General features: G+C 37.4%; 1 protein-coding gene across 5 annotated transcripts in view; it reads right to left on the bottom strand.

The window, feature by feature from the left end:
- Positions 1 to 3550: 3550 nt before the first annotated feature.
- LOC139131687 (Na(+)/dicarboxylate cotransporter 3-like) overlaps positions 3551 to 17586 on the bottom strand; it is a 31983-nt gene continuing 17947 nt past the window's right edge. For 2 of the 5 annotated variants that reach the window (XM_070697858.1, XM_070697857.1), the window contains exons 5-14: positions 16689 to 16774; positions 15315 to 15503; positions 14359 to 14490; positions 13346 to 13477; positions 10151 to 10255; positions 9225 to 9310; positions 8181 to 8293; positions 7346 to 7510; positions 6051 to 6185; positions 3565 to 5201 (exon numbers count right to left, since the gene is read on the bottom strand). In XM_070697858.1, the coding sequence (XP_070553959.1) occupies positions 5061 to 5201; positions 6051 to 6185; positions 7346 to 7510; positions 8181 to 8293; positions 9225 to 9310; positions 10151 to 10255; positions 13346 to 13477; positions 14359 to 14490; positions 15315 to 15503; positions 16689 to 16774 (1284 nt within the window). In that variant the 3' untranslated portion in view covers positions 3565 to 5060. Of the gene's footprint in view, positions 5202 to 6050; positions 6186 to 7345; positions 7511 to 8180; positions 8294 to 9224; positions 9311 to 10150; positions 10256 to 13345; positions 13478 to 14358; positions 14491 to 15314; positions 15504 to 16688; positions 16775 to 17586 lie in introns of all 5 variants that reach the window. The other 3 variants (XM_070697860.1, XM_070697862.1, XM_070697861.1) reach the window with 3 other exon arrangements.

The following is a 17586-nucleotide window of genomic DNA, read 5'->3' on the forward strand; positions in this document are numbered from 1 at the left end:
CTGGGTTTAATAAAACAAAAACGATAGCGACGGTGTTGTTCTTCTTGAAAAAAACTACTCATCCCACCGACTTGAACGATTTCGCTATTTGGAGCTTCTGCGACAATCTGAACCAACCCCTAATACAAGTGCCCACACGAATTCAGTAAGAGTGGTGGGTCACCGGACACACCAATCCGATACAGAGTCAACATTGGTTTGCTTTAACCTTTGGTAGAGATCGAGGTCGCTCTGCAACACCTGACAACAAGGGGTCGGATAGTGCTACAAGACAGAAACCATATTGAAAGAAGACAGACCAAAACTATTCCCCTTTTATGAGTTATTTGTAGGAATGAATTTCTTGACATTGGTCATAATAGCTAGCGGCACTCTGATAGGAATGTACCGTGTACCGCGAACTTGTTCATGCTGATGTTATACTGTACTGACGTGGTGATCACAGACCTGCAGGAGGGCGCTATCACAAACTGTGCAGACACGTTGAAAGCAGAATTATAAAGACTTTTCTCTATAATAATGAATGAATGAATGCACTTCAGTTTCACTTTCACAGACACTACTGTCACACTGACGTAACGCATGATCATGACACCGTGAAATCTTATCACAGTAAGTGAGTCAACGCGTCATAATGTCGAAAATAAAAATTAAACTTTCTCTGACATTTGATTGAATTCAAACTCCGAAGTAAAATCGTCCGCTAATGGTTTAATATCTCTTCCTTAATTTTAGTGCTTCCTCTATTGAATTATCTCCGTCAGGCAATGTTTTTTTTTTTCCCTTTTGAGATTTAGCTTCCTTCAACTTGAAATGAGTAGTCTTTTCGGGATGTTTGCTTTAGAAGAGGCTCACAAGGACATGTAAAGTCTGTTGCAATTTACTTCATTCCATCGAATACAAGCTTACAGGTGCACCCCGCCCAAGACACTTTCTTGTTTATTAATTCTGTTTATAATTCTGCTTCTTCTCCGGTGCCTAAAGTTGCGTATTGATGTAAGTCTCGGTCGCTGCGATGTCTGTCTGCCTTGGGATGGTGTGTTCGAAGCGTGATGTGGGATTTTAAACGATACTTGATAGCCGTGGTTTCAATTAAACAACAGACGTGGATCAGAAATAAAAAAATTCACCCAATCACAAATCAATACAACTCTTGGAGTGATCATGCGAGCTACTGAATTTACATGTCGACGTTTGTTATTCATAATTGACCACTTTTCAAAATAACCAGTTTCAGTAAAATAAAGTATCTTGAAGTTCACTGCTTTAATAGCCAGATGACACTTTTGAGAATGCCGTGCCAATTTGGTATGTGTCTATTTCATACGGTACAAAAATACGGTATACGTACTCAGTGTTTAGGTGTCTGTTAATATCCTGCGTAACTCACAGTTAACCTATGGTATTTCCATTGTCAAGTGGTCAAACCGAGTGGTATTCCCAATGTCGACGAGGCTTATCGCTGTTATAATATAACAGCATATTGAAATTATGGCTTGGAACGTTCCAAAGGCTATTTTTCCCTGATAGGAAGCTCGCGCGAGTTCCAACTCTGCTATATTGTGAATGTAGCGCTGTTATGCTCACGTCTTGACTGGTCAGATTGCTGAAATTTTGCCATCAAAATATGATGTAATTGCAGAGCGTGCATGGTTGCTGGTACATGATTTTCCGTGTAGGTTTATTTTGAATAAGGGAAACAAAGTTTTTGATTACAGCCCCAATAGCTGCGAATTCTAAGCTTCATTTTCATGATTCTTTTTTCAAACCAAAGTTGGTTTGTGCAAATGTGCTTACTGAGAGAAATGTATAGAAGTATCACTGCTCGCTGATTTGGACCATGCCTACATGTTTTAACAGGTTAAATACTAAACGAGTGCCGCGCTCATAAAATGACACCCCCACGGAAAAGTACAAAAAATGTAGTATTTCCTGCACATACACATAATGATTATGATCATAAAAGAAACAAAACTGATGGCATTTACTTGAATGCACAACACATGATGGCCAACATTTTGTTGTTGTAATCTTTTTTTATCTCTGTCACATTAGTTTTTGAAAATGGCAGGAAACCTAAAATGATGCTAACACGTTTGAATTTACATGCCACTTTCGACACTTATGGACAGTGTTATACGCTTTTTCAGTCTTTTCTGGGTCTTATTCAAAGAAAATTTAAAAACTCAGGGCATTTTGAGGTCGGTTTATTACACACTAATATATATCAATGTGACAAGTATGTCAATGTCGTTCTGATCCGATGAGAGCTTGTGCCGGCTCTGATAAAATGGTTGTACACAAGTGCTACTAGTATTTAACGGGTCTCTCAACTAGGATAGATGGTTGATGCCGAGCCATAGAGCTTTCGGACAGCAGGAAAACGATTAAATACAAGACTGTGGGAGGAGCAGTGTAAACATTTGCCTTATCTGAACATTAAGCGTGCGCGACACAGTCGCTATATCGTCGTCACTTTTTATCGTCTGCGCCACTTCAAGTATACGAGTGCCACTTATATCTTTTCGCATTTCAATTTCACTACAGTCACTCAAATTTGATTCTACTTTCAACTATACTTCCTGATTTTTGGGTGCTTAAATCGCTGAGAACTTGAAAGACACATTTTAAACACCAGAAAAACAAACACTGATATAATAGCAATACCCCCCTCTGCAGGCAGGGATTCTCTAGATTTAGACACAAGTCGTTCGCTCCATGTAGTGGTCCCATGTCAGCAGGCAACAAGTAGAGGGCGATACAGCGGGGAAACAGCAGCGACAAACATACGTGCATCAGTGTAAGCGAAACACCAAACATTAACTGAGTTTGTGCGGATCACCTAGAAGGATACTGTTGTAGAAACCAGACATAGACAACCAAGATGTTATGTAGCTAAGATAATGTTGTTTATTACTTCTGCATCAGCACGATCGCCAAGTCACTCTTTGTAATCAATTCATATCGTTCACTCAAAACCGTACATAGTATTTAACACCCCCACGGAAAAGTACAAAAAAGGCAGTATTTCGTTATATATATATATATATATATATATATATATATATATATATATATATATATATATATATATATATATATATATATATATATATATATATATATAATATATACGAAAGTGTTCGTTGGAAATGACAGTGCTCGATGCGAAAAGGAGAGCGTTATAAATAACAACACAAATTACTTCAAATACAAAGTAATACTAGTGGTATATGTTACTTAAGTTTCATGCATATATATATATATATATATATATATATATATATATATATATATATATATATATATATATATATATATATATATATATATATATATATATATATATATATGTAAAATCATGATCCAAAATTACATTGTTCAATACCAGAAATGTTAAATTGTGGCATTATATTAAATTTGCAAATTTTCCAAATTTCCCATGTACCCAGCTATGGTGGGGGATGGCTACTTAATTATGTCATTAATCTAATATCCAAAAAAGTAGCGTCGTAGATGTTAAACTGATGTTCTCTGGGCTCTTAACGTTAGCGTAGGATAAGTACAATTTTTCAAGTTTATTCTCGGATGACCAAAAGTTGAAAATTCATTCTATGGCTTTTGATATATAAATTCGAATTTCAAACAGACGCTTAAGAAAACTTAGAAAGATATTTCATAGATTAAATGACCGTAGTGCTTGAACCCATCAAATAAAATTAAAGGCTTCTGATTGGTCATTTTGGCGATGACATCAGCATCATAGCACTGGTCGTAGAGTCAGCCAAAGAAATTGACTTGCATGGTAGAAATGCGTGAAAATCCTGTGCACGACGTCGTGATGTGTTGAAGGTGAAAATCTCATGAAAGATATGATAAGAGAAACCATTTAAAATTTGAAAACTAAGTGTTCAAAAACATGGTTTACCTGTGCTATGTTGCAGATAAATGTTTTATATATCATAACCCAAACATGGAACCATGTGCCCGAGGGTAGATGACAATTTGTCCGGCGTAAGGAGGAAAGATGGTCTCCTGCCTCGAGGATACATAGTCCCTTGTTTGATCAATAATGTTTTTATTACATGTCTCTTACAGAGTTTCACCCCAAATTTTTGGGTTTACATAAAAGTGACAAACATATGCTTTATTTCCATGTAAGGAGAAAATCTGTCCAAAAGTAGAAAAGTTTCCATCATCGACCGGCGCATTGATATATTTAAATCGCTGTTATATTTGCGGTTTGTCAAATTGTTCATTCATAATTTGGTAAAAACTGTATTTCCTATACAAAACGTTCAATTTGATCTTTGTTAAATCCCGAAGTTGGCAAGTTGAAAATAGTTTCGGTTCACTTTAAGTCAATTGATGACTATGCGGCTCGCAACGTCATCAACAATTTACCGTTTAATTATGTGAAGCACGTGACGTTCGATACATGAGGCATGTAATAATGCTAGTTACTTTCTTTCTCCACAAAATCTGCCAAAATAGAGTAAATCTACAGCCTGTCTTTAATGTTAATTACAATATCATTTTTGTAAGGTCACTGTGTCCTCATATATCTTTGAATGTAATTAAAGGCAGAATTTTAGTAAGCAGAAGATAAACACAAAAACCTCAACCTGAATGGCATTCTTACTTCTTTGAAGGTGACATTCTCATAGAGCAATATGAGCAGCAAAAGATAGAGGATTGTTTTTAATTCCATATTATACATCTCAAAAAGCAAGTCGAGCAAGTCAGGAAAATTACTGTAAATTTTCTCATGCCATCTTTGGCTACTCACTGCCGACAAAAAATTTGCGATAACAAAGAAATGAAATGTTAGTAATATTTGGCAGAGTTTCAGAAATGTGTTCCCGAGTCGAGTGAGTCTAGTTAATGTCGGCTGTCAAGCTACGACAGCGTTCTAGGCAGACCTCTAGGGAATCAGAATGTATACTCGTCCGTATGCTCAACATCTGAATGGGTACTGACGATTAACCGTTTTCGTTTGAAAGACGTCGTCGCATTTTTGCCGAACGGCGGTTGTGTAGTTAGTATCATAGTACGGGTCATCATGGAATTGACGCGGTGCTATTGTCAGGCAGGGCCCAGGAAGGTACTGTGCCGAAATCGAAAATAATGTACCCGAAGGTGTTGACGAATAGATTTAGTAAAAACAAGCATATGATGTTCATTACCCATCCAGTCTTGACCTGTCGAAAGAAAAAAAGTGATTAAGAGTAAGTAATTACGTAATTGTAAATGTATTAAATAACAACAGTTCAGAAATTTCATGATCACGTGACATATTGACAGGTTTTACGCCGACTTTGAACTGAGAGCTCTGTACATCATGGTTTCACAATTAAGCCTACTCAAGAGAAGAATGTGGCGTAAGCTAAAGATTGTGGTCATAAAAACATATATATGTGGAACATGTAACACAGCGCCGTTACAGGTGAATTAGTATAACAAAGATGCATCACTATTTAAACCATTAAATACCATAATGACAAACAATAGGTTAACAACAATTGGCCCAAAATTTTTTTAACACCAAATAATCCTTTGCATTATCTTTCACTTTAAGAACGGTCCTCAATTATCATTAGCTATAAATTGTCAATCAGAATCGTTTGTGGTTGTTTTCCAAAGAGAGTAGTTAATCACTAAATGTCGATAAGAATTGTGAAGTGGTTGAAGTCTTATAGTTCTTTTACCGGTTCCATGATGCAGTGCGAGCTAGGGTATACAAAGCGTACGTTACTTATAGCACTTTTGAGCTGTAGGGTATACGCAGTGTATGTTATTTATAGAACTTTACGGCAGGTTACACCCTGACTTATATTTTCGTCGTCGATGGATACAAAATGCACGAGGCATTTTTTGGCATTCGTGTCATTTTTTTAAAACAACCCATTGTACAATACAAAATCAGCATGCTTTTGTTCATTTGAATGTGTAAACGGTGTTTGACACAGCCACAGCAATGCATTGTGGGATAACCGGGAAAAGGTCTATTTAGAATGCCATCACTGCTTGAAGTGTAGTTTGTCACCTACTATGTCACCAAGTTTAACGCCAGCTGTGTAGACCAACATGAACGGCACTCCTGAGATCGGTAGCATGAAAGTAAGATTGACAGCAAAGACACTCGGTATGACGTAAAACAAAGGATTCGTTGATGTGGCGCGTGCCTGCAAAAGATAAAGGCATTAAAAAGTGTAAACCAATAGTTTGCAGATATTGACGCTTAAATGTGAATGTATTTTGTGCATGCAAACATTCCTGCATTCGGCTAGGAGAAGGAAGGGATTGCAGAACATAATTTACAAGTAACACTGTGTGAAGAGATGCTAACCAAGGCTAGGAAGAATAATTAAGTTTTTCCCCAAAATCGCCGCTTCTACTTTAGCCTACTGTGACAAATATAAATTTGCGTTGTTGCAACTGTTAAGACTTTTTGTTTTCCATATTTGTAGGGTTTTTTATTTCCTTCCGGGAGCATGCGTAGATGCTCTGACTTTGCTCTGTCAACGCTGCCTATATATGCAATATCCCTATCATTATGAACAGTTTGTAAAACCTAGATTCAAAGTCACCAGTAACAATGTAACTCGTGGGAGACTTAGCTATTTCTTAAAAGAAAAATGAAAGCATTCGCTCGCCGCCTCTGTTGCTTTGCAAAAAATCCCAGGAATAGTACCAAGGTTTTTCTTTCCTCTGGCCTAAGTACATATTGAGTGCAGTCAATAAATTTATGGTATATTGCTTCAATGATTCAGACACAATTTCATTGAGATAGTGTCGAATATGACATAGAAACAACTGTAATAATGCCCGACAGTATTATACCTAAACAGGCCCTAACCCTGATTTTTCATTGGCTGACTGAGTAATCAATAGTAAAGCCCCGAATGAGACTCTTGATTGGAAAATTATATCATAGCAGGATTTTCTGTGTACAGAGGGAGATCCTTGTATGTATGTATGTATGTATGTATGTATGTATGTATGTATGTATGTATGTGTGTGTGTGTGTGTGTGTATGTATGTATGTATGTATGTATGTATGTATGTATGTATGTATGTATGTATGTATGTATGTATGTATGTATGTATGTATGTATGCATGCATGCATGCATGCATGCATGCATGCATGCATGCATGCATGCATGCATGTATGTATGTATGTATGTATGTATGTATGTATGTATGTATGTATGTATGTATGTATGTATGTATGTATGTATGTGTGTGAGTTTGCGTGGACGGGAAGCTAAAGCGAGAGCTCGATAAAAGTCATGCATTCTCAAGTTATTTTGAAAATTAATTTCTTACTATATTACATCTTACCAGTGATGCAAGTATTGGAAACGTCACCATCCACACAGGTATATTCCCAATGAGCTCTGTCATAGCAGCCAATACCACAGTCAAGGCTAACACAATAACCCAGCTCTCTTGATCAGCGAAGTAATAGCGGAAATACTCCTCGATGGAACCAGAAATACCAGAATCCTTTTGGAAAAGGAAATGAAGACATCGTTATCAGTGCCCCTCTTACTGACATGTCCTTTTTCCAATCCGATCCCAGTGTTTCTGATAGTGTGGTAGTAAGTATAGATTAAGGGTGTTTTGAGCAAGGGGGATTTGATGCTGTTTTTTAAAGTGTTTACTGAATTGTCTTTGTTTTGTGTGTTGTCATCTCTTGGGTAGAAAACCGCACGTACCGGTACCGTTGGGGCTACGGTCACGGACGGCCGATAAAGTAAAGGTGTGTTACGTTTTGTTCTTATGACTTCATCTACGCAGCACAATCGATTTTAATGATTCTTAAGGTAGGACGCGCCTCGGTGACAGATATCCGGACTCTCAAACTTTTACAATTCTTTTCTGATCTACCACTTGTGGGGGTTCATTTTAAAGCTCTTGGTGTAAGAATACTTTTCACCGTCTTAGTTTTTCGAAACTCGAAAATTTTATTTTTCTTCATAGAGTTCACATATGGATTACGGCCATTTTGAATTTAAAATATAGGTAAATCTTCGGTAATTTTATTCTCTTGTAACACAATTTAAGGGATTGTTTGAAATATTGGTTGAGGAAAGTTTGAGCAAAAGTTTAAGTCTTTCACTTTCAAGGCGCATACTACCTTAAATGTAATGGAAAGAAGGCAAGTATTGCTTACCTGGATAGCCTCTGCCAGTGCGAAGTATCCTCCTGTAATCAAAAGGAGTCCCCACGGAAGTTTCCTGGATACATAATCCCACTCCAGCACAGTTTTTAGTTTTCCTGTGTCACCTAGCAGCAAAAAGGTAATAGTGAACGTCAGTATACTCTTTCTAGGTTTGGACCGTTTGATCGTGACATTAGCAAAGGGCTCTTTCCAATTCATACCTTAATATTCTTCCCACAAGTGACGCATCGTGACCTTTGGTTCACATACAGCTTTTTCAATACTGATTCATTTGAGTCAGTCGTTACTTTCAATGTCCCTTCAAAGTTCACATTTTCGCAAGACCTGCGAAAATAAATCTCAAAACAGGTTTTCGATTCTTTGTGTCCTTTGAGAAAGAACTGGTGCTCTGCCTCCATACATTGATACATTCAGTCGGTCAAGAGAACCAGCTTTTTCGGAATATTTGCACAAGATTTGGTTCCTCTGACATGTGCTTCAGAGATAGGAAAAGGGATGAGCATGAACGTGTATGAATACACCATCTTAAACATTTTCCCCAATCTCGCTATGTTTGCTCTTGATATCGGAAAGATAGAGTTAGCAGTACGGAGGTAAAATTGCTTTAGATCGCACTACCAGAAACTCTCACAATCCCATGGAAAATGGTTCAATAGCAGGTTACGAACACGCCTCGGGAACAGATAGTCGAGTCTCTGATTTCTACATTTTCCTTTCTTATCTACCACTTTTCGAGGCTCATTTTCAAGCTCTCGGAGGAAGAAAAACTTTCACCATCTTAGTTTTTGAAAATCCAAAATTTAATTTTTCCCCATAGAGTTAACACATGAATGGCGGCCATTTTGAATTACAAATATCGCCAAATATCGGGTTATTTGTTTCGCTAGATCCAAACTTTGCACGGTGATCCCCCGATTTTAATTGTTGCTTAGATAAGAAAATGGTTGAAAGGTTCGTTCAGAAAAGTTTGAGCAAAAGTATAAGTCTTTCACTTTCGAGGTGCATACTACCTTATTAGCTTTTCGCTTGACTTACTTGGAGTACGACAGTTTGGCCTCTCTAGTGGAATGATGAAAAACAGAATGGCTAGTCCACTTGTTATGCAAGTATTACTAGTGTATCTGTGAGACAAAGCAAAGCATTTGATTAGCAATACCAGATACCGAGTGTTCAATATCTGCCTGAATCATACTTTCTGCAATGAAAATGGCTTAGTGGACATGTTTTCGTATTCAATATGTTTCCAAATTACAACGTATATTGGATTATAAATAAAGGTTACCGACAAAGGGCTGTAATGTTTGATGACTTTTTTGCTATTTTTATTTTGTGTGTCACCTGTAAGTTCTTAATAGTTGCAATCCCATAAACATGATGAAAAACGAACTTTTTTGATTGTCAGCAAAGCGTCTGTATGCGTAAACTGCATCGTTATTGTTTACATTTGAATTATAGTCCGAATAAGAATTCACAAAGCGGTCTACACATGTGAGTTACCAAGCCATACACCGCGTATCTCAACATTATTCGTGGTGGCAAGGGGTGTCAGAACAAAAGCTGTGATTGACATTGACAACCAAAAGTAGAGAGACAATCATCAAAAAGTTGAAGCTAATGAACATCTTTTCGCGACTTTAACATCAGTGGTATCACCTCCAGCTACAGCATTCATAAGTACGACGCTGCAGCGATTAATAATTATAAACTTCCTGGATTAGGAAGGAAGGAATAACAACCATTCCAATAATTGCGACCATAGACACAGCCAATTTCAGGCGGCGATAAATCTAAGGGACGTAGCATAATGATTTAAATATATCGTGACTGTTTTGATTTGAGAGTTCGAATCTCATCGAGAGGTTACTTACTTACCAGGATTGGCGGGGCTGTTGGTGGGGCTAGTCGTGAAATGTTGAAGGAAAATGGCGATCTATTCGTTGGTATGATATTGCACTACATACCCTTTGGGGAACAGCGACTTCCATCCTTTCATGAATTTCAGGTCAGCAAAGAACAACAGTAAAATGTACGCCAGTATGAGAATGATTGTAACAGCTTCTGACCACCTGCATCAGAGATAAATCGGCAATTGTATAATTACTAGTTAACTTCACTGGCCCTCTACATCACATCACATGTAAGCGACGACAAGTTTTTATCCGAAAGATCTGACACACGTACAGCAGGTCGTTGACTTACAAACGATGCTCGTTACCTTCCAATGACCATATGCAAAAAGGCCAGTCAGCAGATTTCCCCGATCGGAATCGGCGTAGTTTATCAGCACAAGATTTTTGTCAACGGAAGAATGTCCAAAGATCATAGAACTCTGATATACATTCTTGATTTGAGTTAGGCCAAGGAGTTAGGGGTAAAGTTAAGATCATAGGTGTTACGTGTTAGTGTTAGGGTTAAGATAGGTATTAGGGGTTAGGGTTAGGGGTTAAAATAGGTGTTAGGGGTTATGGGTAGGATTAAGATAGGTGTTAGGAGTTAGGGTAAGGGGTTAAGATAGGTGTTAGGGGTTAGGATTATGGGTTAAGATAGGTGTTAGGGGTTAGGGTAGGGGTTAAGATAGGTGTTAGGGGTTAGGGTAAGGGGTTAAGATCGGTGTTAGGGTTAGGGTTATATGGTTCCGATAGGTGTTAGGGTTATGGGTAGGGTATAGGTGTTACGGGTTAGGGTAAGGGTTAAGATAGGTGTTAGGGGTTAGGGATTATGGGTTAAGATAGGTGTTAGGGGTTAGGGTTAGGGGTTAAGACAGGTGTTAGGGGTTAGGGTTATGGGTTAAGATAGGTGTTAGGGGTTGGGGTGGGGTTAAGATAGGGCGTTAGGGGTTAGGGTTATATGGTTCCTATACGTGTTATGGTTATGGGTAGGGTTAAGATAGGTGTTAGGGGTTATGGGTAGGGTTAAGATAGGTGTTAGGGGTTATGGGTAGGGTTAAGATAGGTGTTAGGAGGTAATGTTAGGGTTCTGATAGGTATTAGGGGTAAGAGTTAGGGTTAAGGTGCATGTTAGGAGTTAGCGTTATCTAGGCCTGTGTGCTCTCGCAAATATCTTTACACGATCCTGGAACTTCCTTTACTCGAGCCTTAACCGCTAAGCATATTCCTACGCACTAACTCTACCAAAATAAAACTGTGTCAGTGACATTTGTGATCCTGGAACATTCTTCAATAGATAATATGGTCATGTGCTGGTTTATCACATAAACCATGCGCACTACTGCTTTGTCATTGATACACGTTTCAATTAATATGTAGTCATTTTAAGATAGTGTGAATATCAATAGTCGGGGTGCGCTGTGGTTAAGTGTACACATTTGTATGGTTTGTGCAAAGACAGCTATTATTCAATATTATCCTTTGAGATGAGATGCATTTATATTGCTACAAGTGTCATAAAGTAGGCAGATAATTTCGATTGAGAAGGACTAGTACTCTTAAGGTGAGCAAAGTTCTTCTTAGAAAGGTATAGTCATACAGTTTACAAAAGACTTTTCGAAAATCAAGCAGGTTTTACAGTGGTTTGTTTTGAAGCATTGGCATTACGGGAAGTAGACATATTGTGTAAATTGAGATGTTGCCAGCACTGCCAGGTGTAATTATCAGCTGCGCAGTAATTCCAGTCGACCACAGAGAAATCAACTCTGTAAAAATTGAAACATTGTCTTGCAGTAGGTCAGATGTAGTCAAAACCACTACACCTTAAAGCAAGTGATAAGACTTGGGCAGTGCCTGGACATATGTGGTGGTGTTGCTTAGACTGATCGTCTGCTAGACAATGTTTCAACTTTTGCAGAGTTGATTTTTTTTACGATCGACTCATGTTACCGCTTAGCCGTTAATTGCACCTAACAGTGTTGGCAACACCTCGATTTAAACAATATGTCTAGTTCGTCTAATGCCAATGCTTCAAAGCAAACCAATGTATTATTCTTGCAACGCGTTACATTTCTGAATAGACCAGGCCCAAGTCTGTTGGCGTATAGAAATCAAAACAAATTGACAACATCTTACTTGTAAGTTGGGACGACCACATTAATTGGTTACATAAGAGTTTGTCTATGAGAATTGGAATCTTGCGAAAACTGCGCCCTTTCACTCAGAGAAATGCGCTACTCTTGGTTTACAATGCGTTATTTCATTCTTTAGTTGATTACTGTTGCATTTTCTGGGGTAGTACTTCCCAGACAAATCTCCAGATTACTTATTGTAATGCTCTAATGACATTTCAAGCTCTACACAATCTCGCATTTTCCTATTTATGTAATTTATTCCGCTCTCTCACAGACATGCATCATTTAAATACACGGAAAACCAGCCATGGTAATTTATATACGCCGTCATTTAGAACGGCTATGGGTCAAAGATCTTTCGCTTATCGAGCAGTTAAATTTGGAACAAGATTCCCTCGTCCGTTTGTAGCTGTGAAACTCTGCTATCCTTACGTAATTATCTGTACACAAAATTCGTGAATGAGAGTCTGATTTAGATTAATTGTATGTTGTTAGACCCTTGACGACCTTTCAGTCTCGCATATTGATTTGATTATTCATAATTTCCTGTATATTATGTGTTCAAATGCTTTCAATTCAGTATTTATTCTATGGATGCTTTTCCCTTGTGTGACAATGTACTTGTTTCAGAGGGCTCTGAAACTTATTTCAGAGGGCTCTGATGGAAATTACAAGTTAATCTTTTAAAGAAATAATAGTGATGATAATGATGATAATGATGATGGTAATAATAATAATAATAATAATAATAATAATAATAATTATTATTATTATTATTATTATTATTATTATTATTATTATTATTATTATAACAACAACAACAACAACAACAACAATAATAATAATAATAATAATGATGATGAATGATGATGATGATGATGATGATGATGATTTTAATTATTATTATTATTATTATTATTATTATTATTATTATTATTATTATTATTATTATTATTATTATCATTATTATACCGAGTAATATCTGGCAGACTATCGCGCAGAATTGATCGCTGGGAACGAACGAGGTGGCCCACATGCTTGGCCATCCAATAAATGCTACATATGCCAGAGAAAGGCCAAGCGACTAGGGCCAGTCTAATTTTTATATCATTAATAAATAGTTGCCATGACTTACTTCAAGCCTCCTAACTTTGCATATTCGCGTTTGATGGCAAGTCTCACGTTGTCACTTTCGTGAGTCGATTTGTGAGATCCATTCCCCTGGTAAGCAGCACTTTCAACGGTACTGCTATTTCTCTTTGCCGTCCTGAAATATTAAACTTTAAGTTTAATTGACCGATGATGTGTTGGCATTGTACGGAGACTTGCATACAGATAAGTAAATTTTACAATCTAGACATTTTTGTCAAGTCTGGAAGAAAGCATATTGGTATAGTTTCTAGTGTATTGAAATGGCCATTGCTAAGCACTTTTTGTTCTTTTTCACTTGTGCGTTTTAAACTTGGCTCCCCAAAATAGGAAGGTTTGTATTGCAAGAACAAGTTCAACTGAGATGTGACAGTCAATGCACTGTATTCTGCAGGAGATCCATCAAAGATTTTAGTTGTTCGATATTGTTTGCATTACATCAAGCTATGGCGCAATCTTGCAACCAAATGTAGAACCGGATAAAATTTTGAGTCCGTCCTTATGCCAAGTAAATTCAAAGTTAATATTTTAAAGCCCGATGCTGGAGATTGTTTGCAAACAGATCCACAAATAAACCCCATGGATATTTAAGCGACTTTTTAGCGACCACTTTAGTCTTCACGAACGGGCAAGTTCCTGAAGACGACTGATCACTAATATATACTAACTTGTGCAGTGTGTATCAGCGATCAACGATCAACAATTGAGGATGAATTATTATCAATTTGGAATATTCATTAAAGGTATACAGTCATCTGTAATCTAAATATGCCCATATATGGTCAAAGGGGTATTCAAAATGCCAATGCGAGGGTGCTGTTTTAAAAAGCAGCCACCCGCTTAAAATCTGTATTGGTTAGATTTTCTCTTTCCATGGTAACTGTGGCAAAATTTAACTGGTAACAGTATACCTTTAATCTAAAGTCATGTCTAAAATGAAAGAAATGAACGACGAATGTGCAGCGGCCTACAAGTTTTGTTCAACGTCCCTAGCCTCACCTCATTGTCTTCAGTGTTCGAGTCATGAGAAACGCCATCCAGACATAGGCGCATAGTAAGGACGCCAGCTGTAGGGGAAACCCGAACTGGATCCATAAATCGAATTCTATCACACTCCTTGGTCCGTAAAACCTTACCAGGGAAAGGAGAACCGAGTTAATTCAAATTCACAAGTACAGTGTTGATGAGTTCGTCAGAGTTTGTTAAATATATTTTAAACGATTGTAATTGTGCGATTTTTAATTTAAAAAATTACCGATATTATCCCATATATATATAGCATTGTATATATATTCCATTGTATATGATCCATTGTGATTCTAAAAAACTTGACATACTGTCTCCAGCTGGCCTAAATATTCGCCCAAAATTTACATAGCCTTTAACAGCTCCCCCACATACCAGCTTTTGAGTATTTAAAGGGACCCCCCTGGACTTCAGCGCCAATTTCCAGCTCTCGGCGTAGGTCCAGACAGTTTTGACCGTACTCACAACCTCGAGGTTAGTCTCTCTCCTGTCATTTATGTACATTTACAGATTTTCAGATACTTGTAACTCCACATTGCTCGTTTTCCTATACAATTCAACCATTGTAATTTTTTAGTCTCTCTCCTGTCATTCATGTACATTTCCAGATTTTCACAGACTTATAACTCTACATTGCTCGTTTTCCTACACAATTCAACCATTGTAATTTTCATGTTCGTACTTTTTATTGTAGAAAACACCTGAAGAAGCTCTAAATTTAGAGCGAAACGTTGTGTTTGAGGTATAATAAATACGTTTGGAACCTAACAACCAGGTGTGGTAGTGTGTGTCAACCCAAGTTTCTTCTATCTTCACCCCACTCCACGCCTATATATATATATATATAATATATATATATATATATATATATATATATATATATATATATATATATATGTATGTATGTATGTATGTATAATGTACTTTACCTCAACAACTGCGCATTTGCTAGGATAGGCAGTAGAGTTCCTATAAGTGTGGCTGTACCTCCGATGGTATTACCATAAACAATGGTCAACAACAGAATCGTAGTTAAGGCAGATTTCTTTCTGACGTCATTTCCGCCTCTTCCTTCGGTTCCGTCTTTTTCGACTTTGTCTTCTGCGGCAACAAGATTCCTGCAAGGTATGTTATGCTGCCAATGTCATTTGTATCTCTGGAGCTCGCAAAACGTTTTGTATTTCGGGATAACGAAACTTCCTGCCCCAAAATACCTTTTTTCGCTAGGGTCCGTTTCAGATTGTCGTAAATTTTAAAGCACAGACTGTAGAGATTTTTCCTGTTTCTGTAAAGTCTATGCTTAAAGTAACAAAAAGAATCCAAATTTAAGGGTTAGAGGTTTTTTAATGGAGGACTCGACTTTTTGAAACCAAAACTACAACCTACTTCGTTGACAGAGCAACGTTTTACTCCGTATTATTTGACCTCATATGCTCGTGTGTCACTCCTAAACACGCATGTCATCTGAATTTCGAAGTAAGCTATGCCCAAGAAATAAAATATCGCAGATTAATGTTTTCAGCGGTATGGACTTGTTTTCATTCATCAGTTTTGCTTCATTTTAGTCTGACTGTTTGTAGGCAAACCACGCATGCGCCATGAACACGACTTGGCACACTATAATTGCCCATCAAAATGTTGTAACAGCGTCAACTGAGTGAAGGACATGAAATTAGGCAAAAGTTATTACAGAAACGACTAAAGCACTAATATCAAAACAACAAGACCTGTAGCCAAAGACTTGTAATGCTGAATCAAACCAGTTTATTTGCATGAAGGAGAAGTTATAAATTCAAAAAGATAAAGAAATGAGTGAAGGGAGAACGACATCCTTGAGATATACTGCAAGTATTTTTTTCTCGATTACGTCTTTAAAGCTGCACAAACAACAACTTTTCATAATTTGTTTCATATTTCAATTTCTTGTGCTAGTCCAAAAATCATGCTGAAGTGCCAGGTGTGCGACTTGTCAACTTGTGAACTTGGAATTCACATGTCACCAAACAATCCTTTTTAAAAAAATGCTTTGGGCTTGAGTGTGTAATATCGTGTCTCTATACACAATTTGGGTACGAGAAGAGTACTGCTGTGTTATTTCACTTTCCTGTATTATCAAAAGTTAGAACTTTTGTTATTTTAAATTGGAATTTGCGTTAGGTATATTATCAGCATTAAATACAAAATTGTTCTATTGTGCTTTCTGTCAGACATCTACACCTTGTTCACTTTCATTCTCTCAACGGGGAAAATGAACTTTGACCTAAAGCATCAACTGTGGCCAAACTTATACAGAGGATACTAACTTTGGAACATTGACAGCATTTCCGTTCTCCACTATGTCTTCGTTTGCCTTCAAAACTCGCAGCTCTTCCGTCTCTGTCTTCATATCCTGCAGGGATAAATTTCAATGGACTCTTGTAATCCCGTTCAACAAATGGCAAATTGACACTATGTTAGGCACCCGTACACAGGAATATATCTGTCTGTCACGTAGGCAGACAGGTAGGTGGGTAAGGTACATACGTACATACGCGCGTTGGTATGTATGTATGTATGTATGTATGTATGTATGTATGTATGTATGTATGTATGTATGTATGTATGTATGTATGTATGTATGTATGTATGTATGTATGTATGTATGTACGTACGTACGTACGTATGCATGCATGCATGCATGCATGCATGTATGTATGTATGTATGCACGTACGTACGTACGCACGCACCTATCTATCTATCTATCTATCTATCTATCTATCTATCTATCTATCTATCTATCTATCTATCTATCTATCTATCTATCTATCTATCTATCTGTCTGTCTGTCTATGATTTTTGTTTTTGTTTTTGTTTTTAATTTGTTATCAGGGAGTCATCCAAACATTTGACTGATACAATCGTAATCAAATGTTGCACTCTCCTTAGGGAGCGTTCAGTTATTATGGCCGGTGGTGGGCCGGCAAATTCTTCCTGCGCATCAAGCAAAATAAGTGAACCCCCTACCCATTGCACTAAAAAATTGATGACCCCCTTTTAAGGTGACAAAAATTTCATGACCCCCCCCCCCTAATTGCTTGAGTAAAACTGCACACACATACACCTCGGGGCGGATAGAATCCAAAAAAACAAAAGATTCCCAGATATTTTCAAATGACCCTCCTTACAAACTCACAAAGTGTTAATGTTCAAATTTCCCCTTC

The sequence above is a fragment of the Ptychodera flava genome, chromosome 4, assembly GCF_041260155.1.
Source record: "Ptychodera flava strain L36383 chromosome 4, AS_Pfla_20210202, whole genome shotgun sequence".
Lineage (NCBI taxonomy): Eukaryota > Metazoa > Hemichordata > Enteropneusta > Ptychoderidae > Ptychodera > Ptychodera flava.